The sequence below is a fragment of the Cavia porcellus genome, unplaced genomic scaffold, assembly GCF_034190915.1.
Source record: "Cavia porcellus strain 051 isolate PalLab524CR breed Dunkin Hartley unplaced genomic scaffold, mCavPor4.1 scaffold_11, whole genome shotgun sequence".
NCBI classification, from domain to species: Eukaryota; Metazoa; Chordata; class Mammalia; order Rodentia; family Caviidae; genus Cavia; species Cavia porcellus.
The window spans coordinates 26,982,729-27,010,509 of NW_026947494.1; the positions used below are offsets into that span (position 1 = coordinate 26,982,729).

General features: G+C 35.6%; 1 protein-coding gene across 5 annotated transcripts in view; it reads right to left on the minus strand.

Annotated features, from left to right (window-relative positions):
• Window positions 1–2,520: 2,520 nt before the first annotated feature.
• The window catches only part of Zfr (zinc finger RNA binding protein), an 81,526-nt gene continuing 56,265 nt past the window's right edge, over window positions 2,521–27,781 (minus strand). For 4 of the 5 annotated variants that reach the window (XM_063258039.1, XM_063258036.1, XM_063258037.1 and 1 more), the window contains 9 exons: window positions 24,981–25,143; window positions 22,416–22,621; window positions 21,382–21,532; window positions 18,695–18,836; window positions 14,085–14,182; window positions 13,129–13,224; window positions 8,647–8,758; window positions 8,325–8,422; window positions 2,521–4,021 (listed from right to left, as the gene is read on the minus strand). In XM_063258039.1, coding sequence (XP_063114109.1) covers window positions 3,842–4,021; window positions 8,325–8,422; window positions 8,647–8,758; window positions 13,129–13,224; window positions 14,085–14,182; window positions 18,695–18,836; window positions 21,382–21,532; window positions 22,416–22,621; window positions 24,981–25,143 — 1,246 coding nt within the window. In that variant the 3' untranslated portion in view covers window positions 2,521–3,841. Of the gene's footprint in view, window positions 4,022–8,324; window positions 8,423–8,646; window positions 8,759–13,128; window positions 13,225–14,084; window positions 14,183–18,694; window positions 18,837–21,381; window positions 21,533–22,415; window positions 22,622–24,980; window positions 25,144–27,781 lie in introns of those variants that run through there. The other variant, XR_010050425.1, reaches the window with a different exon arrangement.

Here is a 27,781-nt window from a genome sequence, read left to right on the forward strand (position 1 = left end):
GCCATGGGCCACACTCAAATTCATAAGACATCAGACAAAATCCCCCATCCTGGCATTCTTCGAGACCTTATTCCAGGGCTGTTGGGCTATCCTGGCCACCAGAGAGTGGCCTGGCCATCCTAACTTGTAACCCTCATAGATCACAGGGGCTAACCACCTTGGTAGGTATCTGTCTCAAAATCCAAGTCACATTAAAACTCTCAAGGTAAGACATTCTCTATATTCGTGAACATAAGAGACCACATATACAGAGTTCTTACTGAGTTTTTAGACTAATAAATCCTCAATGTCTCAAGGAGTATTAAAGGTCAACCTATGCCAGTTACAAACAGGGCCTATTTTACACAGGCCCCAGTCCTAAATCTTAAAATGCTTTTATTCCCTTTTAAACTACCATCCTGGTTTCACATCACTCAGGCCCTAGATCTAACCATCCTTTTGGTATTCATCTCTGCCTTACGACTCACAGGTTGTCATGTTTTGTTATCCACTTTGGTTCTTAATTTTTTACATTCTATTAATGATCATTTTTACAGCAGGACTCTCTAACAAGATTGCCTACAGACTCCAAAGTCATATATACCAGAGACAAGCCTTACCTACCTACCTTTTAACTTTTATGCTTTCATATGGGGGAGTAAGCACCTCTCATAACTTCACTCCTCCTAATCCGTTTAATTTTTCAGAATTCTGCCTTGCCATAAAAATGTTCCTACCTCAATGTCATCCTGATAGAATAACAGGTCTAAATCAAAGACACCTTTCCCTCTACCTCACTTGGGTCCATAAATATGACAGTGCCATGTCTCCTCATAACATCTTGTCTCTTTGTTTTTTTCAGTCTATCATACGTGCATTTACCAGTGAAGTTGTCCTGGCTAAAACTCCTGGCACCAGCTTCTACCTAGACATCAACTGTCATCCCGTCGACTCCCCTAGACCCCAATACAGCGCCTTCAGCCAGCAGGAAGTAGTTAAGAGAGAAATCTTCGCCCCTTTTCCTAATAATCATAAGACAGGATACGAAAGGGTTGCTGGCCCAGACCGGACACTATAGCCAGAAAAAGCCTCAGCCGGAATTAGGGAGCTCCTGCCTCCCCCACCCCTAGAGATTTACCTGTAACCCTATACCCCCACTCTTAGAAACCTACCTCTGGCGCCAAACTAAGACCAATGGGCTACCTGTGCATCCCTAATGCCCCCCTTAGGGTCTACCCCAGGCCGAGGCTACTTATGTGCCTCACTCCACATGTTCCAGAGAGATCGCTGGCCCCAGGGTGGAGATGCCACACCCCGGGGGGTTGGGGGTGTCTCTCCCCGCATTCCCAAAATAAAGGTTACTTATATTTTATACTTCTTTTCAGCCACCACCGCCGGCCAGTCCTTCCCCCTCTTCCCCTTCACAGACATATCAAAAAGGAAGGGCATCATTTCAAAGACACCCCAACCAAAGACAAAACTTTGAAATATGGACTAAAAGTATTTTTAGAACATAACTGTAAAGGAAACAGCCTGACAAGAGTACTGACCATGAATTTTGAAAAGAGTCATAAAGTTGACTGCTTAAATGTTTTTATGAACAAAGATGTATGATCTTTAGTCAGTCATTCTGGGCTTTATTTATTAGAAATATGTAGTATGGTGTCTTCACTTATTATGAATAATTATCTATGGCAGGGAGTAGGTACCAGGATAATTACCTATCTTGCAGTGCTACAGACTGATTCTAGAGACTTACATATGTAAGGGAAGCACTTTACCCTGAACCTCATCCGCAGCCCTTGCTATGATTATTATTATTATTTTTTTGTACCAGAGACTGAACCCATGGCCTTTGCACTTGCCAAGGGAGGCAGCCTGTAACACTGAGCTAAACTTCTCACCCCATGCTATGAATGATATTAAGTGGGAAAACACAGAGAAAGACCTAGCACAGTATTAGCTATCAATACATCTTTTTTAATATTGAAGACTTTTTCTTTTTGTCACTTTAAAAAAGTTATCATAATCATTTTTGTCTTTTTTCCCTTCCATCTCAAATTCACTAACATCATCACTATCATTTCTTCATTTCCTGTTGTTGTGGCTATTAAGAGATGCAAAATATTTCTAAAAAAATTAAAAAGGCTTGTCAAAATGTACAGATAGGGTAGAACAGACTTGGGAGAAAAGTCTGAGTCTTAAGCTTTACTTCTTTTCCACTGATCTTTCTACTTGGTTCTTTTATAGTTAGGGATGGACAGCAGTGATTCTGACCCTAAAAAGAAACTGAGCCAATACAGTTCAGGCTGGCCTTGAACTCGCAGCAATCCTCCTGCCTCACTGAGTGCTATGACCCAACACAGTATTGAATTACACATTTTTCTAGAAATTATGTGCTTGGGCAGCAAGCACATGTCAGGAATAACAATGTGTAGTACCCAATAAAGTTTAATGTGATTTTACAAAAGCATTAAGTCATTTCAAAGCAAAAGTACTTTATGATATTAGTTGCATCATATAATATACATTTAAGTCATATGAATTTAAAGTTTTTATTTATGTATTTCACTGTAGTGCTGTGACAACAAAATGACATCTGTGTACCAGAGCATACATACATCAACAGTAAGATGTAACTTTTCATTACACCACTGCTAAAATATTTAGCTTTTGTAGGAGACATAAGCATGTAAGATGGCCACACCAAATAATTTTCTGGGTTTTTTTTCTTTAGATAATCTTAATTTTTAAATCAGTAATACTTTATTAACTTCACTGTTAATAGAACTGTAAATTATCTGGATGATGGAGTGTGTGGGAGGGAATCGTTCAACTGTATACTGTAATAGTTGCTAGAGTAATCGCACACACACCATAAGGAACTGTCACCATAATTAAGGGCTAATTACTGTTATTAGTTGCACAATGATAAAGTTCTTTTGAAAATAACAGCCCACTTATATGAGAAAAATGCCCTTTCCACTTCCACAGAAGAAAAAATATTCAGAAAGTTATTTTTGGCCTTGCTATGTCAAAAAGTCAACTGTACAAAGATCTACGTGTTAAACCTAAAATTATAATTTTAAAAGTCTATTTAAAAACAAAAACGTCATGCATTCTTATTATCAATTATGCAGAGGCTTTAAAACTGTTGCAAGACCATATAATATATATTAGCTTTTATACTGCTAATGCACAACTAACAGCAAACTTGATTAGATTAACAGAAATTTGTCTTAATTACACCTTTATATATCACGCTAGAGACAAATGCCATAAGATCTGCAGAAACATTCTGTTCTCAGCACTCAAATGGCAAGATAACTTTTTGTGTTGTAATCCTTCACATACAGAATAAAAGGAAAAATTATGCAGTCTCACGTTACAAAAAAACGTACTGCTGAAAAATATTAAGGGGCAAAGGATACTGTCTATAACACAAAGTAACTTACAACTAGTGTCAAAAAGCAAATGAAACTTCTCAATAAAAATATCAAAATACATAAAGCAACTGAAGCACAAATTCTGCATTAAATACAGTAAAGATTTAATAAGACAATGCACTAGTTAATAAGACACAAAATAGGGTGAGCTAGGGTAACCAGTAAATAAAACCAAAATAATGGGGGAAAAAAAAAATCAGAACCACTGTCATTCCCCTAGTCGAAGCACAATTTTTTTGGTGTCTTTCCATTCATATAATACCTAACACTGTACATTAAGTTTATAACATCATAGAAAAACTTGGTTCTTCCATGAAATTCTTGATAAAATTTTCAAAGTAGACATTATTATGAATGAAGAACAACCAACCAACCGGCACCTGTTTTTAACACTGAAGAGTTTTTACAGAAACTTTTTAAAAGTTATCATAATCTTTTTTGTCTTTCTTCCCCTCTGCCTCAAATCCATCAACGCCATCACTATCCCTTCTCCGTTTCCTGTTGTTGTGAATGTTAAAACGTTGGCTCATTTGGGGTAATGGATCCATGCCTAGGACTTTGTGTATCTGACGGAATGCAAGGAGTCTCAATGCAAACTGCAACAAAGAGTGAGAATATAGAATTAATTTATTTAAAAAACATGTTCAAGTCAGGTAAGGTGGTACATGCCTGTAATACCAACTACCTGGGAGGCAGAGGCAGGAGGATCACAAGTGTGATGCTGGCGTGGGCAATCTAGTGAATACCTCAAAAGAACTGGTTTCTTAAGTTTATCAGAACTGAAATTTTACACATCCTGATATTTTTATTTCCAGACTTTTGTGTGTGTATGCTATATTATTTTCTAAAACATTAAGTTAAAAAAAATACATTCATTAGGAAAAAAACCACTATCTTGAAACTATAAAAAAAAACCGCAAAAGAGAAAGTGTCTGTCATTAAGCCCTTTTGTTTAGACGGTTATTTTCCCCATTTCTTAGGATGTTAATATACAGTCTTAAGGCATTCATTACACACACAACAAAGGAGATTTTTTTTTCATTTAACCATTCATTCACATGCTTATTTAACAGATACTTCCATGAACACTTATTATGACATAGTAAAAATAATAAGCAAAGTTTCTGCTTTCATGGCTTTAAGATAAAATTATGTGAAAAACAAACAAACAAATTAACTATATTAAGCGACATCCAGAATGCAAGCAGGATATAGAAAAATTGGAGCTAAGTGCTTTCAGAGACTGGTTGTGCATTTAGGGGAGAGCATGTAATTTAGGAACTATAGTTATAATTCATGTGGATAGCATTAAACTAATTCCTATTGGTTAATATCAGGCTGGTTTTAATATTTTTATTACTATGCTATAATGGGTACCTATTTAGTTGTACACTTATGAGGCAAGTTCTGTACTTTTAGCAGTGAAACTGCTAATCATGAGAAACTGATAGATAATAACAAATAGATTCCAAAAATATTACAGATTAATATATCTAATATATTACAGATTCATATAATGTATGATGCAAGTGGTTTCCCCATTCTGAATACTCTAACCAATACTTGTTGTATTTCTAATTTGCTTTGTTTGATTATTGTTTAATTATTTGTTTTTGTTTTCTGAGACAGGGTCTTGTCTATATAGTTCAAATTGGCTTCGAACTCACTGTGTAGCCTAAACTGGTCTTGAACCTACAGTGATCCTGTTTCTGCCTCCCAAGTACTGGGATTCCGGATGTGGGCCAACACACCCCACCCACTTTTACTTTTTTTAAACCAGTGTCTTACAATTTAAGTATAAAGTATCTCCCAAAGACTCATAGATTCAGTGGCTTATCCCCAAAATAGAAATTTTCAGAGGTGGGGCCTAGAGATGTGACTGAATCCTAAGGGTTCTAATTTCACCAGTTCCTTAATTTAGTGGTGAGAGCATAAGTGATGCTATTTAGAAACAGGAGGTGGGGTCTAACTGAATGGGTCATGGAGCCTGGACTTTGGGGACTGTATCTGTCTCCTGCCCCAACCACACTGCTCTCTCTTGGCCAAGAGATGAGTGGCATTCCACCGTGCCCTTTTGCTATGGTTTGCGCCTCACCAATTGGACTAAAAGCAATGGCGCCAGTTTACTATAGACTGAAAACCCTGAAACCATGGGCAAAAAATAAATCTTCCCAGGGCTAGGGATGTGATTCAGTGGTAGAGCTCTTGCCTTGCATGCACAAGCCCCTGGGTTTGATCCCCAGCACCACAAAAAACCAAAATAAACAAAACTTTCCTCCTTTAAGTGGTTTTCTTTGGTGAGGTGCTTGGTCACAGCAATGGCAAGCTGACCAATACAGTGAGATTGAGCAAATTTTAATACTCTTATTGGCTCATTTTTCCTTAAGCTTAAAAGATAATATTCAAAATTTCCAATATATAATCCTTCATAGTTTATGCGACTTAATTTCTTTCTTTCTTTTTTTTTTAACAAGACAGGGTCTAGTTATGTAGTTTAGGCTGGTCTTGAACTTAGAGCAATTCTCCTGCCTCAGCCTCTTGAGTCAGGGATTATAAATATGTGCCATCATGCATGGCTACTACTTGCATCTTGCCTAAAAATATATTTTCCTATATAAAATTTTTTCTTAATATTTTGATATTTTAGTGGTCTTTAAGTCATACAGAATTTTTTGCATCTATGCAAAGCCTTGTTTCCCCTAAAGCATTAGCCAGTTAAATCAATCCCATTTTGTCGATGAGTCAAGTCTTTTCCATTGATCTGAAACATTTTTTGCTTTAACATAAATTGTGTTATGCTAATGGTCTAATTCTAGGTTCTTTCACTTGACTTATCTGCCTGTTTCTGTGTCCTAACTATACTAATTTTTTTTTTTTTTTTTTTTTGTCTTTTTCCTTTTTTATCGGTACCGGGGATCAAACTCACGATTGCCTGCTTGCAAGGCTGGCGCTTATGCCGCTGAGCTAAATCCCCAGCCCCTATACTAAATTTTTATGGGATATTTTGCTGTCTAGGAGAGTTAATTTAAAAAATTAACTAATGGGGCCAGAAACATAACTCAGTGGCACAGTGCTTGCCTGGCAAGTGTGAGGCTAAATTGCAAAAATTTAAATAACCTAGATAACTTACAAGATTAATTTACAATGAAACCTTAAACCAGCAGAACTTCTGAGACTTAATTTATTCCTCAATTTCTGGGGATACATAGTTACTTGACTAAATACTCTCCTTATTTTTCCCTCTGCTTCAGGCTCTGGTAACTATGGGTCTGTTTTGATTCCTATAGATTTGCCTATTTTGAATATTTTGTATAAATGGAATCATACAATATATAGCCTAGCAGATTTTTCAACGTTTATACTTGTATGTTAGCAGTACTAAAAATAAGTACTGATACTAGGATTACTGGCATGTGCCAACCATGTCCATCTAATTCTTTTTTGAGACACTTACAAAAATGTCTGAAAAAAAGGAGTATTGTACCAGACAGCTGGCAATTAGTAAGCAACAAACAAAATTTGAAGACCAATGAAAAATTATTCCTCTATGGAGACACTTTAGTTAAAAATATACTTTATAATCCATTTTCTTTTCAGTGTGGGGTTGGTGCAAAGGGAAGTTATCCTGAGTTATTCATGTGCTTTGTGAGATACACACAAATACAGCTCTATGCAAGTATAACATATGATAGGCAGGCTTACATCATGTAGCTGTCCTACGATCATTGCTATCAAAATAACTGAACTGCATCATTACTGCAGATTCCCTTTAGAGCTATGGAATTCTCCTTTTCTATCCCATCATCTAGGGATCACAAATCTGTTCTCCAGCTCTTTACACTTTTTCTATAAAATTAAACCAAAGAAACAAAAGCAAAAATGGCCTAATACATAAAAACTGGACGCCTTGGGGCTCAGTGGCATAAGCGCCTGCAGGCAGCCGTGAGTTTGATCCCTGGTACTGATAAAAACAAAAACAAAAACTGGTCGACTTATAAGCAATCCCTAATACTGTACTACTACTCTCTTTCCTAGAGTATATTTTATGACATAAAATGTAGATCCTGACATCTTCTAAATTATCTCTGCTGGTACAGATAATAAGTCAAGATCTTAAATCTAACAATTCTCATCTATGTTAGAGTGGATAATTACTTTTCACGGCTACTGTGTCTTCTTTCCTCCTTGTATTTCTGAAATCACAAAATGTTAACTATGGTAATTTCAGATCGCTTTTTAGCCATTCATTCATTATAGTCACAATTTCTTAAAAAACTTCTGCAAATTTTCTTTTTTTGTTGTCCTTTTGAGACAGAGTTTTGCTACACAATTCAGGCTGGCCTTGAACTCCCAGTGATCCTCTTGCCTCAGCCTCCTAAGTGCTGGGATTACAGGTGTGCACCACTGCACTTGGCCTACATTTTCTCTTTAATGATGTCTAAAACCACACAGCATGTCTCTCTTTTATAACTATAGGACATCAGACTTTTTCCTGATGTTCATAATATAACCTAATCTCCAGATTTAACGAGATACGGAAAATATTGTTAAATTCTTATGGCATACTATCCACATACACACGTGCACACACATATATGCATGAGTACATTTAAATTCTACTAGTGAAATCTAGGTCTTTTTTCCAAAAGCTTACTTACACATACTATAACTTTGTCTAAATGACAATATAGATGGTGTGGCAGCACACAGCTGTAATCCCCACATTTGGGAGGCTGAGTCAGGAAGCTTGTCCTGGGCTACGTAGTGAGTTCAGGGGCAGCCCAGATTATACAGCAAGACCTTGTCTTAAGCACTCTCCCAAAAATAAATAATCATAACAAAACCAAAAGCCTTAAGGGCAATAATCCAACGAAATTTTTGGATTAAAAATTCTAGTACCTGTGCACTGGATGTAATGTCTTCACGTTGCTGGTCAGTCATTGTTGCCAAGGTATCAAAGGGATCCTTTTCACAAGGATCCAAAAGCCCAGGACTACCTGTAACAATCACCATAGGGGACAAAAGCATCAGCATTATAATCCTTTGGGGGTGGGTGGAGGTTATACCAGGAATCGAATTTAGGATCTTGCGCTCACCAGGCAGGTGCTTATGACACTGAGCTATATACCTGGCCTTATAATCCATTGTTACAAGAAGAATTCTTACTCAAATACCCCCATCAAATGAAGTTTTACTTCATTAAAGATAAAATAAAACTTACCTTTAAGAATAATTCCTGAAGAAATGCATTCAAAAACTCTTCTCAGGGCATCCCCTGGGCTCTGAGGACTAGAAGCACTACTAATTGCTTTCTCTACTAATAGTTCCATAGCCTAAGAGTAAAAACATAAAAATGTGGTTAACAGTTTATAGACCAAAGGAATTGTTCATTTTCTAACACTAGAATAACTAATTATAAAATAACTTTAAAAGTTTAAAAATCGGGGCTGGGGATTTAGCTCCGTGGCATAAGCACCTGACTTGCAAGCAGGCAGTCGTGAGTTCGATCCCTGGTACCGATAAAAAGGAAAAAGACCAAAAAAACAACAACAAACAACAACAACAAAAAAGTTTAAATATGTAGAAAAGTACACAGAACAAATCATGGAAACAAAAACTTATGTATAGTAAAAAATCTTACATAAAAATCAAGAAATGAAGGTGGGTGTGATGCCTGACATCTGTAATCCCAGTACTCTGGGAGTCTGAGGCAGGAGGTTGCAAGTATGAGCCCAGGGTGGGATATTTAGTGAGATTCTGACTAAAAAAAACAAAAGGGTGGGGGAGTGAGTTAGGGATATAGCTCAGGGTGAAGGTCTGGGTTCAAGCCCAGATCCCTACGCCCACATCTAAATGAAATAAGGTAGTGGTGCACATTTCCAGTCCCCACCACTCAGGAGCCTGAGACAGGATGACTGTTTAAGCCCACAGGTTAAGACATCTACCTAGAAAAAATCCACACTACAATTAAGGTAATGTAAAAGTTATACTTTGAAAAGTTTCTGTAATTTGTGCTACTGATGAAAATATAAGAGTAACACATCTTTCGCTTCTATTTTTAATTACTGCTATCCTTTTTTTTTTTGTTTTTTTTGAGACGGGGTCTCGCTATGCAGTTCAGGCTGGCCCTGAGCTCACTTTGTAGCCCAGGCTGGTCTCGAATTTACAACGATCCTTCCACCTCAGCCTGGGATTACAGGCCTGAGCCACCATGCCTGGCAATTACTGCTATTCTTTCACATCAAAAATAAGCAACTCAAACTTTCATTTGAAACACAAGTGGACTTCTATGATCTCTAAGAAAAATAAAAATCATTTGCAATATAAATAGTATTAGAGAGACTCAAAATCTAAACACTGGACAAACACAAAAGTAGAGATTTAAAAAGCAACCAGAAAAAAAAAATCAGAAATTGGGAAGTTTCTTATCACAGTTGTTTAAGCATCACCACTATCTAATTCTATACCATTTTCATCATCTTTCCAAAAAATGCCACACTTTTCTGTATCCTCTTTCCTCCAACTCCTGGCAACAACTTTACATTTCTACATATTTACCTGCACTGCACGTTTCATGTATCATGTAACTACTCTGGCTTTTATCACTTAGCACAATGTTTGAGGTTCATCCATGTTGTAGCTTATATTTATATTAAAATACACCAAAGAGAAATTTAAAAAAAAAACTAAGTTGTAACCACAATGAAATCCTTATGATGATTATAGATACTGAAAAATCTGTTTACTTAAACACTAATAAAAACGGCTCAGATTTGATGCTGCTCCTGTAGCTCTTAGCACATCAGCCTACCATGACCTAGGTTCAATTCCTAGTACCTGGAGGTGAGGTATTAAATTCAAAAAGCAAGATTAAACAAAACAAAACCCTCAAATAGTTATAGGTAAAAACTATCCATGGCTACTTTTCTCAGAATCTCAAAAGACTTATTTTATTTCATTTGGTACTGGGGATTGAACTCATGACCAAGCGCTTGCCAGACAGGTGCTTATGCTGCTAAGCTAAATCCCCAGCTGCAAAAGACTTAAAGGCCAGCCTGAATTACATCTCCAGATCCTGTTTTAACCCTCCCCACCCAAACCCCAGGCTAATTCTACTAAATTTGAGCACAGGGGGGCTGCAGTCACAGACAAATTAAAAGTACTTAAAAAAAAAATACTTGGGATCAAATTCACGACCTTGTACTTGCCAGGCAGAGGCTTTACACCACTGAGCTAAATCCCTGGCCTAAGAATACATTTTTGAGACAGATTTATAGAAATAGTATATATGACAGCCAGCACTGAGACTGAAAAACTTGAAAATGATGGATATTCAAAGTGGTAACTCTATACCACAGTAAAAAAAAAAAAAAAAAAAAAAAAAGGATTCAGTTCATTTAGATGAAGAATGGAGAAAGATATTCATGATCTTTTATTGGGGGGGTATAGTTTTTGGGAATGAAGTCAGAACCTTCACTGCATTTGAAGTCTTTTTTGGAGACAAGTTCTTGTTAAAGTCACTATAAAGTTGCACAAGGTAAGCTCAAACTTTTGATTCTTCTGTCTCAGCCTCCCTGAGTACAAATTACAGGTGTGTGCTACCAGAATTAATTTAAGACATTTTTAAAAAGGATTGTCACTTAAAGATTTTAGTGGCTTAAAAAAATAAGCGCTAGTCATCCAGAAAACTCTTTGCGTATGTATGGAATTACTCTAATTTACCTACAATTTATTAAAGATTTGCTTGCATAGAGTGAACCATCAATGTTTATGAAGTACAATTTTAGAAAGACTGTGAGAATGTGATACAAAAAACCCAGCAATAATCAGCAAAATATCCAAAACAGGCTTAAAATTTAAAGGAAAATTCAAAGTCTGCAACTTGCTAAAACTGAGATTTTTATTAAGTACTTTTAGAAATCTAGGAATTGTAGTATTTGCTTTTATAAAGGTACTTGTGAAAGCCAGGCATGATGGCACACACCCGTAAGCCCAACACTTAAGAGGCTGAGGCAGGAAGATCACAAATTCAATACCACTTCCGACAATTTAGCAAGGTGTTGTCTCAAAATAAAAAATAAGAACAGGTGAGGATGAGGTCTGTGTGAAGACCATAACTTAACTCCTAGCAATGCAAAAATAAGCACTTAAAAAAAAAAAAGAAGAGGTAAGGTGGTTTGTTCAAGGTCATGTGGGTTAAAGTTGACATTTGAACCAAGACCTTTCTGATTAAAAATCAGTTTTATTTGAATTTGCAATACCTCCTGCTGCAGCCTGCTGAGTAGCTGGATTGTAGGTACATACTACCATGCCCAGCAGGTACTGAATCCATATAAACTATTAAAATTTGCAATACCTTGAATTTGCAATACCTCCTGCTGCAGCCTGCTGAGTAGCTGGATTGTAGGTACATACTACCATGCCCAGCAGGTACTGAATCCAATACTTGAATTTGCAATACCTCCTGCTGCAGCCTGCTGAGTAGCTGGATTGTAGGTACATACTACCATGCCCAGCAGGTACTGAATCCATATAAACTATTAAAAAATACCGAGTAACACAAGAACTGGCAGTTAAGAGAAAGATAATCATAAATGTCAACAATTACTCAATTAAGGAACTGCAAATGAAAACTGAGATAACGGGGCTGGGGATTTAGCTCAGTGGCATAAGCACCTGCCTTGCAAGCAGGCAGTCGTGAGTTCGATCTCCGGTACTGATAAAAATGAAAAAAAGAAAACTGAGATAATGTATTTTATCTATCATATAGTTCACCACTACAAGACGACCCCAAAGTCTACAACGTGGACACTATGAATGGTATGCATATACTTTTTTTTTGGTCTTTTTCGTTTTTATCGGTACCAGGGATCGAACTCACGACTGCCTGCTTGCAAGGCAGGCGCTTATGCCGCTGAGCTAAATCCCCAGCCCCAGTATGCATATACTAAGGAAATATCATATAGCTAATACAGAGAATGAGGTAAACTGGACTAACTTTTCAAAGAGCTCCAACATACAATTTATTAAGAAAGATGCGCAAAGTAATGAGTACAATCTGAATATTAAAAACGAAAAAAAATTAAAGTAAACTGGCTATTGAACTCTCACTGATCCAACACTGGTACAATGAACTCCTATATGAATTTTGAATTTTAAGGAATTAAAAAGGCTCAAATTACATGAAAAATTAAAGGAGAAAAAAGCATTAAGAAAGGAAAGATACATGATATATGAGAATATATTTTTCTCCTAGAAATCACAACACTGATAATTTAAAAAGCATCACTCTACATCCCAGGCAGGCTTGAGCCTTACCATGCCTGGCTGCTCTACTATTTAAAAAATATAGTAAACATTGAAGGGGGAAAAAAAAATAAATCAAGTGTAATTTTTTTCTTTCTTCTGCAGTCCTGAGGATCAAACAAAGGGGTTTGAGTAGGTGAAACAAGTATTCCATCATGAAGTTATACCAGCCCAAGTATAATTCTTTCATTTATAAATTCTGAGAAAAATGTAAAATTCTAAAAAACAATACCCAGGATTTCTTATGAAAAGAGAAAAAGCAACAAAACAAAAACAGTTCTCACATATTTAGTAAATGAAAATAAGATAAATATATATAAGTTTAGAGGATAAAAAATAACTGCAGAAATATTTCCTGAACGTTTGTTTTCAAACCATACAGTTACATACCACTTACCCAGCTTGGAAAGTCAGACCAAGTTGGAACTCGCTGACAGAGGTCTCGGAGAATACGAATGATAATCACACAAGACTGTAGACCATTAGCTCTGGCCTTAAGGGCAACACAAAAGCAACTGAATTAATCTTAGAAATATTTAAAATATTCCTTGATGAAAAAAAAGTTAAAATACCACTGTTCAATGGAAGCTCAGATAAAAACAAAAACAATCACATTTAAAGTTGAATTCAATGAGCTGCCATTTACAGCAGTATTTTATGCCAGGGTTAGTATTTAAAAGCTGATATTTAGGTCAAAGTAAACAGATTATACAAGAATAATATTTCTTGATCCCCTGTGAACCTTGACCTGTGTTCATTTAAAACAGTAAACTTAAAAAAAAATCTGCCTACATTAGAAATAAAAGAAAAGGTAAAGAGCTAAAAAGTTTGTCTAGGGACTGAAAGGCTAAGGAAATCTGTTTGGTTTCTGTACTGTGCCTTTGCATGACTGCAAAGTCACTAAACCAAACAGCTGGTTCCTCACCTTTCACTCCCTACACTTAATAACTTAGAGAAAGAGGGGGGGAAAAATCTTAAAACTATACACAAAGCCTTTAAACACATATTCTATTATTTAAAGCAAAGTTAATCTGCAGCCTTATGGAATATAATATATATACACAAACATGTGATGTTCCTTAACAAGTCAACTTTAAATATAGCCACTGAAAATAAAAAATAAAAAACCCCAAACTACAAAACACCCCGAAAACCTAAGTTTATTGTCAAATGAATAGTAACTGCAGTATGCAGATCTTTATACCCAGCTTTCTATGTCAACGTATCTTCTGAGATTTAATTTAAAATAGTATTGCTTGGGCATCTTTTGAAATGTTTAAACACAGTTAAACATGTTGTACTGAACTACTCTCTCATAAGGCTACAAGAAAAAAGTAAAATGATGTTCCGAACCTGGAACCACTTAGCGTGGCGTAGAGCAGCCAGAGCGTCAAGGCATTTTTGCCTGTCCAAGACGTCCGGTGGGTCTTTCACCATACCCGAGGTTACATCTAAAATGGATTGAATTGGCAAAATGCAGTGAGGAATGGGTGTTTGACCAGGTGAGCAAGACACTTCCTTAAAGTAGCATCAGTGTCACATGAGCCATTTGAGAGTTTTGTCAGCACTTCAATGTACCCAGGAAGTTACTTTCAGTAAATTTACGCAATCAATTGTGCAGGGGGGGAAAAAAAAAAAAAAAAGAATTAAGTTAAAACTTTAATTTAGTAATATAGTAAAACATATTTTCTGGAAATATAAACCCTACCCACCCAAATAAAATCAAAAGGAAAGATTACTGGACACAGCGCACCAGCACAAAGAAAAGACAAGAGGGAACACAAAAATCCACCATAATAAATGAGAATGTATAGTAAACTACGAAGTTTGTTCAATATTCTAAGTGATCGTAAGTTATTCTGCAGCTAATGTAACAAAGAACTGATGACAAGTATGAAATGATCAACACAATTATAATCAGGAAAAAAATTACAAGTATTTCTAAGAGTTAAAACTTTTTCTTCCTGATAAGAATTTTAACTATGATAGAATATGAAATGTTTTTTACAATTCAATGTTTTCATAAAAAGTATTCCAAAGAACAGCCATAGGGAAACAAGGTAAAGCAGAAAAGGGAAATAAGAACTCGCATGGTTAAAGTATATAGAAGATGTAAGAAGCTAAATGCTTTGATGGTAAGCAGTATGTTGGGTCTTAAATTGGTTAAAACATAAATGAGCTACAAAAACTTGTGGAGAAAATATGGAACTGAACCAGGTCAGAAAGTTAAAATCATTCAAAAGTAGTCAAAGAGCTGGCTATATTTTCATAAAAGTAACAAATTTGCCCATCAAACTATTATTAAGCAAACAGTAATTATCTCTATCTAGTTTCCTCATGGCTTTCAGTGATTGTTATTATAAAGTAACCTATTGTGTATAACAGTTCTTTGGCTAAAGAACACCAAAATCACGAGGCACTTAAGATTCATATGATAATCTACTGACTACCTGAAATGAATATGTATTTATATATGTAGGGTAACTTTCTGTGCCCTTCACTCTTTGGAGTAGCTATTTACCCTTTTCTTTTCCAGTTTGCAAATGAAAAATAGGAGGAAGAGGAGGAGGAGGTGGGGGAAGGAAGAGGAAGAAGAAGGTAAAATGATTTTAAAAGTATAGTTGTGTATCTGGGCAAACTACATGAATGTATATATTTCATCATTAGGATTCAGATAAATCTATCCTTATTCTAAATAGAAAACATTTTAAAAAAATCTATCTTACAACTAATAAAGAATCACATCCTTTTCTTTCTCTTTCTGTTTTTAGACAGAGACTTGCTATGTAGTTCAGGCTGTCCTTGGAATTGCAGCAACCCTGCTGGGATTATAGGTGTGTGCCACCACACAGCTAGATCCTCTTTACTAATTGTTACTCTTTAAATAATCAGACAGGTACAGATTTTCTAGAAGATCTATAAGAACTAAATACATCATCAAAGCCTCTGGTAATTTGAGCATAGATGCTGAAAAAGGGACCTGGTACTAAGAAGAAATTAATGTATCAAGACACAAACAATAGTAATTCCAAAACCTATGAGACCAATTACTGAACACAGAAATAACTTGGGAATGAAAAAAAATATTTTTGGATAAGGAACAGGTACACAGGAAAGCACAGTTAAAAAAAAAAAAAAAAAGCAAAGCATCCCCATTTCCCAAAACTTGCACAACATGCTAAAGGACCTCTTTCTATGTCCCTATTTGCTAAAGTTAGAATGCAAATAGGTATGATTTCCTTCTAAAAGTTTCTAAATATCTAACGGTAATGCACAATTTTATAATCTCCAATATGTAAGAGAAATTTTTCTTTCTGTACATAAGCATTCAGAATTTTGGAAATTTTAGTTGATACAAATTTAAAGATGTCAAGATTCCTAATGCAAGTTAAATAGGAGATATAAGTAGGACTTTTTAAATTAAATTTAGAGTGTGGATTTTTGCACCCATTTTTATATTTCAAGTGGATTAACCCCTTAGATATACTGTGCTAAAATCATACTTATTACCTAACACCCAGTTAACAAAACAAAAATCAGTTTATAAGAACAAATTCTTACCCTACATGAATGTATTTCATTAATTTTAAGGGGTTAATCACCAATTAGAAGACATGCTGTGTCCACACTATTTTATGATTAAAAGTTAATGGTAATGTTAATTTAAATTAAAATGGTTATGAAAAATATATAATCCACTCAACCATTTAAAAACTAGTGTGAACACTGCTCATTTCTAGAAGAGACAGACAAACAGCCACACAAAGGACAATAAATGCCAGACTCTGCATCCAAAATCCCTCCTGGATCAAATGGCAGATGTGACACTGAGCTTTTGAAAACCTTGGTCAAAAATCCTTCCGATGTCTTGGCAGCAACCCCTGACGGGATTCAATCCCCTTTGCTAGAAGGCTTTGGACCGGGCCTGATAAGAGCTACAGGTGGAAAAGAACACATACAATACTTGATTTGCTGCAGAGAGATACTCTGTAGCAAGGGTTAGAGGATTTTGAGCATTTCCCATTAAAGTCAATTAAATGTTTAACTGTCAAACACAGTACCATAAAACAGATAGATCTGTCTAGTGTTTAACAGTTATTTGGACAATTTAATCATTTTATTGAATAAAATTTTGTATTAAATAGGACCATTATACATTAAAGATGCTACCATACCATGTGTAAGTAGTAAGTCTCATGATGTACAATGTTTCTTCCGGCAAAGCCTTCCTCAACCCCTGTACTAACTCCCCAAAGCAAGCTATAAGGCTTTAAATGATTTTAAGACACAGAGCACTGGGAGCTGCAGTGAGAGAATACATACCGTTTTTCTGCAGCAAGAAAGAAGCAATCTTCGTAATGAAGCTAAAGACGGTTTGCTGCAGTTACCTACAGCAAGGAATGCTCACTCTATCCTGCTTCTATACTTATGCACATCCAACTTTCCAGCTCAGTGTCTTGAAGCAAAATCTTTCAATTTTGGACTGATCATTTCCCTTATGATCATATTTATAAAACTCAACAGTACTTCTAACTCAAGTCTGGGTCAGACAAAAATATAATTTTGTTTCCTTTAGAAGGGATAGATTATCAAGTAATTTTACCATAAATGTGACATTATTAACTTAATATTGTAAAGTCGCTTTATGCTATAATAATTAAGTCTATAATTAGACAAAATGTACTCTGAAATAAAGGTAAACGGTTACACAAGTATAATTGCCTATTAAATATAACCAGACTGACTCAGGAACTGTTTTCTCCAGCAACATCCATGGCCAGATCCCGAGTGGAAATTCATGTCTATATAAAAGATTCTTTACACAAACTCATTTAGTTTTTAAGATGCAAAGCTTAAAATACAACACAAAAAAATCCTAAAACGGTGCATATATTAAAAGTATGTAACATTAGACATGTCTCCCAATGAAGCTTTGGGTAAAATGTTCTTTTCCTGGGTTGTAGAAAGCCCAGTACCTTAAAATAAGTTGCTTTGCTGTAAGAAAATAAATTTAAAGGGACAGTAACTGAGAGTCTTTTCTCTTCAACCTGTATCACAAAGAAACATTAGTGTAGACTATAACTGCATATTCAATAAAATGTATAGAAACAACATGAAAGGAAACAAAGTAAATTTTATCTGACCCATAAAACAACAGAACCAACATATTGCAGACTGATCATGCTTTTGGCTTAAAATTCAGCTCTTGAAGCTTTGAAAATATTAAAGAATAGTCCCTCAAGCAACATTGCTGGCACCAGCAGGATTTCATACTCTACAATTGCAAATTAAGTTTAAAAATCCTGAACTGTCTATAACTTATTAACTAAACCTACACGTTTACATTTCAGTATCTCCAGTATGATATTCAGGCCAATGCCCAAATCTGCCCATAAGGATGCTCTGTATTTACGACAGTGCTCCAAACCAAAGAGCAACCTCAGAGAACTGGAAATATTTACCTTAAAATGAGCCAAATTCACAATTACAGCTTAACAAACATCTTAAGATATTTAAGTATTATGAACCTTAGGCCAATTTTTTTTTTTGTTAAATTCAATTGTCTTTTTTTTTTTTTCTGAGACAAGGCAAGAACAAGAACTTCTTACCAGAAGTTAAAGTTGTTGACCCTAGTTACTAGCAAACATTTTTGATGTATCAACAATGCCAGTACAAATAATTTTGAGGTTTTTTTCCCCAGAAATCTGAGGTTAGCATTAAAAAAAAAAAAATCAAGAAAACCATCATATTATGAATGTTTTTATAAAAAAAAAAAGTACATCACTAAGAGGAGCATTTACTTTGTGCAAATGATTTTAAAACTGGTTTCTAAGTAAGTCAAATCTATCAAATTCACATGTAATGCCAGCATGTTGCCTTCTAGGGCTTAACGCCATCTTAAAGGAGTAGGTAAATGAAAAAAATAGCTAACGGAAGAGTAGAATGTTTAATGGCTTTCCAACCTCCTTCCCTCATGTTCTCTTCTCGAATAATTGGAGATGTCAGGGTGATAGTGACTTGCATTTTGGGCTCCACACATGAATTCAAAATTATTGCCGCATCAGACAAAGCACATTTTATGTCATACTTCTCAGGACTTATAACCTATGTAATGAAGATATAAGAAATTAGTGGGATTTGCTGTATTAACAAAAATAGTTTCATTACAGCTTTTCATTACATTAATCTATTTTACAAGGACTGGATCATACACTACTTTGCTCGGAAAGCCTGCCGGATATGCCTATATCATTAATCTCTTGCACCTCATTTTCAGAATTTTTTGTTGAGCTAATACTGTTATTTGTATACTATGACATCCCTCTTTAAGATGATGAACTCTTGAATAAAACAGTGGTGTATTTATCTCTTGTATCTACAGAATGTGAAAAAGAAAAAACAAAACACATATCCAGGAACCACAATTTAAACATTCCGACCGTATATTCCCTGTGAACTGAACAGTTCTACATTTTATCGATAATAATTAGAAAGTCCTACTCGATAACTAGAAAAAAAACCAGTACAATTTGATAGACATACAACAATTATTAGTGATTTGAAGGTGGTAAATTATTTAACTGTCTTGTGTCTAGTTTCTGTAAAACAGGGACAGTAACTGTACCTAATACCTTAAAGTTGTTGAAGAATTAAGTCAACTATATACAGCAGTTAATTGCAAACTGTGATCACACACAGAATTTTTTGTTTTGTTTTTTTCTTTTTTTTGAGACAGACTCTATGTAGCTCAGGCTGGCCTCAAAATCACAGCAATCCTCCTTCCTCAACCTCCCAAGTGCTAGGATAACAGGAGTGGCCCAGCCACAAAGTTTATTTTACTTATCTACTTATACTGATTCTGTGGGTTCCTAATATTTAAAAAGAACTGTCTGATAGTTATTTCCAAAAGATGAAAAATATTAACAAAAGACGAGAAATATAAAATAAAAAGCGGCCTTTATTCTGAGAACACGGAGAGAGATGACCGGCACCCCCACCGCTGGCGTCAGGCGATCTCTCCGTCGGACACGTGGCGTGGGGGCCTGTAAATAGCCTCGGTTTGGGGTGGAACCTAAGGCGGGCATTAGGGATACACAGGTAGCCCATTGGTCCTAGGGTTGGCGCCATATGTAAATTCCCAGGGGTGGGAAGATGGCGTCACAGGTAACTTCCTAGGGGCAGGGCAAGATGGGGCTTCCTGCTTCCCGTTGTGGCTTTCCTGGCTACAGTGTCCTGTCTGGGCCAAAACCTTTCACTGTCTATAGTAAGAAACGTCATTATCTGGAATAAAAGCAATAGAACCATAGTAAAGTGCTTAACTTTAGTAAGATGTTATATTATCTAGTTTGTATCTATTACTCTACTGTGGTCAGATATTATTCCACAGAATCCATACCACCTGAAATACCAATCCCAAAACTTACAGTACAGTTTTGAAATAATATTTATTATTATTCAAGGAATCATTAATTTTGATGTCAGTCTGACAATGTTAAAAAAAATTCTGCCAAGGATTTAGCTCAGTGGCATAAGCACCTGCCTGGCAAGCGTGAGGTCGTAAGTTCGATCCCCGGTACAAAAAAAAAAAAAAAAAAAAAAAAGCTTTTATAAAAAAGAGAATGTTCTATTAAGTGTATATTGCCATGATTCTCTGGATGAAAATAAGCAAAAATTATTTCTTATAAACACTAGAATACAAACTACAAAGCTTATCTCTTATCAGTCATTTTACTTTCTGAAGATTTAGCTACCGATGGTCAACTACAATCTGAAAACATTAAGAAAAAAATTCCAGAAATAGAAAAACATGAAATTGTAAGTAATCCTGTCTTTTCTGGCCTGATATATGAAACACTATTTGCCTACTGTATCCAAGTTACACATTTTACTTGCCCAAGGGTTAGGGGATCAGACTGACTATTTATGGTGGTACTTGTATTCCAGTAATCCTTATTTTACATCATAATAACCCCAAAGGGGAGGACTAAATTGGCAATTCAACTATGCCAAAGGGGAGTTTAAGATCACTGTGGACTACATACAGTGATATCCTACCTCAAAAAAAGGAAAGAAAATAATCATGCCATGGTTGAAGTTGTTGCTAAGACCTATGGTGAGTTACTGTTGTTAAACTTATGGACAACTGGTAAATTAAACTTTATCACAGACATGTACAGGGAAAAATGTCATACAATAGAGATCTTGGAATATACTACTAAGGATAAGGGTGACTGTAATTGAAAAAAAAAAAAAAAAAAAACTGGAGAAATCCAAATACAAAACTCTTCCTTAAGCTTACCATACATACATGGCTTTGTTTAAAAAAGAAAAAAATAACACTTTCTGCTCTGAAAAACTACTTCATGATTCAAATCTTGGAAAAAATAACAGGAAAAGGATGACATATGCTACAATTTAAGATCCTTAAATAAATTAGCAAGGTGGCTTCATGTCAAATATAATACTATAAAACCTAAAAAGACAAAGTAGAAAATAGTTTCATCAGTTTGCACAATTAAGCAAAAAATTCAATATGGAAAGCTACGCCAAATTTCAAAGACTGGCTATGGTTTAAAATGAAGCACAGTTAGTTCTGCCAAAATCTTTTGAACCAGATAAGGGGTAAACTTAACATATCCATAATACTTACAGCAAGCTGTTTGGGTAGATTTTCAGCAATACGGCTTAATAATGTCTTTGAAGGTTTCTCTGAGCACAGCAAAACAAGGTTGACATTTCTATCTCCTCGGAGAAGTAATCCTTTTGCTAATACTCCCACTCGCAACACTCCTTTCAAAGCTCTGTAGCAAAATCAACTTATATTATAATGGTATCTCTTCTGATCCAGAACCATGATATTCTCTAAACACACAGTTGTAAATGACTTAAATTATCATCCATACTAGAAAAAATATAGTATTTTTAACCACAATTCATTGGAATAAGCAGCATGAATTAAAAATAAGAGCAGGTAGGCACAGTAGTACATGCCTGCAATCCCAGCACTTGGGAGGCTGAAGCAGGAGGATCATTGCAAATTCAAGACCAACTTGGGCTACAAAATGTGCTCAAGGCCAACCTGAACAGCATAGTGAGACCCTGTCTCAAAAACAAAAACAAAAACCACCAGTTTAGCTGTTAAGTCCCCATTTTTTTTAAAAAGTCAGAGTGATGCTTACTATGAATACAAAACTATTTCCAAATGGTACACTGAGTGTGGTTTATAGGCATAACTGATCTATTCAAAAATGCTGAAGTTCAAGGCTAGTCTGAGCAATTTAGGGAAATCTTGTTTCAAAACAAATGGGTTGGGGATGTAGGTTACAGTTCCCTGTTCTCACTCACCAGTACTGAGGGGAAAAAATTCAAATGATAAAGAGAAAAGGAAAAGTTACAGATCATAATAAAAACTCTGTATGAAAGACACTGCTAAAGCGTTGTCTTAGGTCATGTTTTACATCCTGTGCTGTCAGAAAGTAGTTGTTAAAGACCGGGGACAGATGTAACAAATCATTAAAAACTGAAAATAGCAAATGAATGCAACTGAAAAACTGTAAAGGTTGCTCTGAAATAGATCCCATATATTTTTATAATGGACTACAATTACAAAGTGTGACACTGTACATTTTAGCAAAAAGCACTCAACACTTAAAATACACACGGTAAACAGCTTTGAAAACACACCTGTCTTTTCCTCCCTCTTTCTTATCATCTCCCTCTTTGCTCTTGCTCTTCTCATGTTCAGACAAACTGTCTGAAACAAGTTTTAAAGCACGTTCAGTGATAGAAACAATTTTCTGAACTGCCTGTAACTCCTCTTCAGTGGGATAAATGGTTGCATGCTTTGTCATTACGTAACGGTCATCAGATGAGTCAGGGCGACGTAAGGGCTAGAGAGAAAAGTCATTTTAAGATGTTTTCTGAGCAAAAGTAAATTATTATTTTCCAACTATATGTCATCTCTTTTCAGTAAGAAAGTAAAATGCCCATTTAAAACTGTTTATTAATTGCATTAAAATATAAATTATAGAAAGTTATAACAAAGACTACCTTTGTGTGTATATATACATATTTTACATCACAACAAGTAAAATTAATCACACACACACACACACACACACATACACACACACACAGCTAAGAAATTTTTTTTAAAATTCTCCAGTGCTGGTAATCAAATCCAGGCACTGTACAAGCTAAGCAAGGGCTCTACCACTGAGTTATACACTTAGCCTTGAAATGATCTCTAATAAACCTTGAAAACTGATGATAATCGCTGGGTAAGGGTGTGCATGCTACTTTGAGAGGCTGAGACAGGAGGATAGCAAATTCAAGTCCAGCTGTAGCAATTTAGCAAGCCCATGTCTCAAAACAAAAAAGGCTGGGCATGTAGCTCTGTAGGAAGTCCCTTGGATTCAATCCCTTGGGTTTAATCCCCAGTACTGGAAGGAAAAAAAGAAAAAAAGAAAAAAAAGAAACAGGTTTAGGATTCAAAGAAACAAAGTTCTAAAGTACTGGTAAAGGAATGGTGAGAAATACTAATGATATGTACAATTTTTATGTACTAGTAAAAAGTACATTTAAAAAAAAACCCCAAACAAAAAAACTGTTGGCTAAAAAACTGGCTATCCCTTCTAATCTGATAAACAAAGACTATAGCCTCTGGTAGGTAGAAAGCCAAAGACACAGGGGTAGGCAAAAGGTTCATGGACAAAATACAAACTGCATGGGAAGTACAAAGAATCAATAACTGGGATTTCATCTTATTAAAAAGTTTTTGCACATCAAAAGAAATCGCCAACAGAGTGAAAAGAAAACCCACAGAATGGGAAAAAATTTTAGCTAACTGTCCCTCAGACTTGTATCTGGAACATAAGAACTGAAAAACATCAGGCCCCCACCAAATTCAAAGACCCAATCCAAAAATGAACATCTGAGATGAATATGCACTTCTCAAATGAAGAAATACAAATAGCAAATAAATATATGAACCAATGTTCAATATTACTAGTTAGTTGAGAAATGCAAATTTAAAAAAACACCGAGATTCCATCTTACTCCAAAAAGAGTGGCTATTATCAAGAAATCAACCAATAACATGCTGAGTTACTGGTTGTGGGCTGTATAGATAAAAGAACCCTTCTCCATTGTTGGTGGGAGTGCAGACTAGTACAACCAACTGTGGAAATCAGTCTGGAGGTTCCTCAAAAAGCTAGGAATGGAAGTCCTATTCAACCTAGCGGTTTTGTTTCTATGCATTTTCCCAGAGGAATTAAAAACATTTTCACAGTGATACATGTGTACCTATGTTTATAGCAGCACAATTTGTACTTGCTAAATCTTGGAAACAACTCAGAAGCCCATTAACCACAGAAAGGATAAAAAAAGATGTAGTATTTTTTTTTTTTTGTCTTTTTCCTTTTTATTGGTACCAGGGATCGAACTCACGACTGCCTGCTGGCAAGGCAGGTACTTATGCCACTGAGCTAAATCCCCAGCCCCCAATGCGGTATTTTTTATACTGGAGTATTATTTAGCTACAAAGAAGGACAAACTTGAGGCTTTTATGGGTAAATGGATGTAACTTGAGACCATACTCATAAGTGAAACAAACCAAACTCACATGTGTAAATATAGTATAGCCTCTGTAGTGTAACAAACTGCAAGAATGAATAATATCCAAAATACACAATAGATATTATGAAAGTGAAAGGAATGCTAGTGTTCAAAAGGAAAGAATAAGTATCATAGGGGAAACAAGAAAAAAACAGGGAAAAGATTATATGTGTGTATATATAACACAATACAGGGTAATTATACTACTGACCTCTGTTGTTTCATCAAAAAGAACAGTTTGCTTTCATTGTTCAACTGATCAATTTTTTCATGCCTATATCTTATAATCTGAACAACTACTTTGAAGATCACAATATGTAATATATCAACCAGTTTTAATCTATTATTTTGTATTGAAACTGTATCATCATTCACATTTTTCCTTTAAAAAAGCCTTTTATGTGTTAGGATAATTAACAAAAACAGACACCTTCCCTAATTTAGCAAATACTGAAGATCAATCAACTTTACAAAGTCCTTATGCGTTAAGAGGCACTAGGAGTGAGAGCCTATAATAAAGTGGGAAAATTCTAAATTAGATGAAAAATTCCCACCAAGATGAGATTACTTAAGTCAACAAAATAGTTTTCTGACCAACTATCTTCTAATAATATAAACAAAATGGCCACTCACTGCAGGACCCTGTGGCTGAGGAGGCATGCCTGGTCGGACTCCCAGAAGACCTAGTGGACCTGGAGGACCATGAGGATATCCTCCATCAGGCATTCTTCGGCGATCATCCCAATGATGCTGTTCTTCCTCCATTCTTCTCCAGTACATGTCCTCTTCGTAACGCCTGAACACAAGGGGTAATGTTATAGGACTTTGAAGAAAAATAAAGAGCTTACAACAACGACATAAAAAGAAATTTTTAAAAACTTCATATGAATCAGCCTACGTAACTTTTCTTCTTCCCCACTTTATCCAGTTTCTTTTATTTTCTTTCACTGAGAAGTAAAGGAAGGCAAAAGAGATGGCAAAGAAATGAGAAAGAATTAGACCAAAGGGATAAACAATAAAACTTCACACACTGGTGCATACTGGTAACTCCAGCATTCAGGAGACTGAGGAAGGAGAATCACTGTGAGTTCAAGGTCAGCCTGGACTACACAGTGAATTCAAGGCCAGTCTGAAATGCATAGTATAACCCTGCCTCAAAAAGACAAAAAAAAAAAAAAAAAAAAAAAAAAAGAGTGCTGGGGATTTAGCTCAGTGCTATAAGCCCCTGCCTGAAAAGCACAAGGGTCATGAGTTTGATCCCTGGTACAAAAAAAAAAAAAAAAAAAAAAAAGAGAAATAAAAACCCAAACCAAACCAAACCAATTTTATGATTTAAAGACAAAGCGGAAAGAGCAAACATTACAAATCCCAGCGTTATTTCCATTCTCTCTGCATTTTAAGGTAGAGTTAGGGTTAAGGTTTGTAAACCCAATGCTTATATCTAACTGAACTCCTAATATCTATTGCCCTTAAAATTACAGACTGTATTAGCAAGGTCATCATTTTTATGAAACATCACAGTTACTGGTTCAGATTAAAAATTACTTATGTATAGCAAGTAAAAGACTCGAGATGAAATCAAACAGGAATCTAGTTTGCTTTACTGGTCAACTTTTTTTTCTTCTTTGAGGTATTGGGGATTGAGCTACAACCCTAACCCATTAAACGTTTTTTATTTTTTAGGCACCAAGAATCAAAACTCAGGACATTGCGCTTGCCAGGCAGGCTCTATACCACTAAACTATATCCCTAGCCCAAAATTTTTATTTTTTTAAGTACCAGGGGTCAAACTCACAACCTTGTGCTTACTAGGCAAAGCCCTTGAGCCACTGAGCTAAATCCCAGGGCCAAAATTTTTATTTTTCAGACAGAGTCTGACTAAATCCTCTACTCTGGCCTCAAAACTTTTGATCCTCTTGCCTTGGCCTCCTTCAAGCTGGAATTATAGTACTACACCTGGCTTTGGTCACCATTTTCAGAAATGATTCTACTATATTTTCTAAACCCCTTTTTGTTTTACCCTTACTTTGCTTCTTTTTAAAAACTTTTTGCAGAGCTGAGGACTGAACCCAGGACTTGAGCATGCTAGAAAAGCACTCTACCACTGAGCTATACTTTCAGCCTCTACCCTCACATTCAATTTCAAATGAGTACAGTAGAATACTAACAACATTTAGTCTAATGTTCTAATTTCTAAAGCTGGATGTGGTGGCACATGAGTATAATCCCAGCATTTCGGAGGCTTGAAGCAGCAGGACTGTTTTAAGTTCTACTAGCCTGAGCTACAAAATGAGCTCGAGGCCAGCATAAATTAGATAGTGAGACCCTGTCCCAAAAAGATAAAAAAAAAAAAAAAAAAAAAAAACAAACAAAAAACTCAAACCAAACTAAAAGATAAAAACCCAAACATATATATACACACACATCCATCTCAATGTAATAATTAAAATACAAACATCCTTTAAAGTGAATATTTAAATTTCATTTTATTTTTCCTGAAACAGTCTTCCTATGCAATTCAAGCTGGCCTTGAGCTTACATTGATTCTCTTGCCTCTAGGTCCTGAGTGCTGGGTTTATATGTGACATCATTCCCAACTTAATTTCTTTTAAAATATCTATTACAATAAATCATCCCCCACCCCATGGTATTGAGGATTGAAACCACTGCCCCTCCATTGAGCTACTGCCCTACATCCTTATCTCTTTTTAAGATTCAAACACAGGCCAGCCTAAACTACATAACATAACCCTGTGTAAAAAAACAAAAGAAAAAAATCAGGGCTATAACTCAGTAGCATAAGTGCCTGCCTGGCAAGCACAAGATCCAAAACAAAAACCAAAAAAACCAACAAATAATAAACAAACAAAACAAGCCTGCATAATATTATATCCAGTCATAAAATGAAATGAAAATACTGCTTAATGTCACTGTGAGACAATACTATTAAGTGAAATAAAATGGATACATGTGTCAATACCACATAGCTTCTCTGGCATGAGAAACAAGAATGGATCAAAGAGTATAACAGGTATTGTGAAACAGGAAGAAAATGTTCAAATGAGGAGAAGAAAGAAGGGAGGCACAAAGGGAAAAGGAAAGAAGGAAAAACTTTAAAAACAGAAAAGATGAAAAAATGGAAACAAAGGTTTTGTAAATGGGGGGAGGGGTTGAAAGGAGCATAAGAAAAAGGGGGGTGGGGGAACTCAATTTATATCATGTACAAGTACAAATTCTCTATGATGAATGTGATCATTTTGTGTATCTAAAATGTACTAATAAAATCTAATTTTTAAAAAAATTTTTGGTACCAGTGATTGAACTCAGGACCTTGTGCTTGTCAGGCGGGGACTTATACCACTGAGCTAAACCCCTGGCCCAATAAAATCTAATTTTAAAGAAAAGCTTTGTAAATGGGCAGGTGAGGAAAGGTT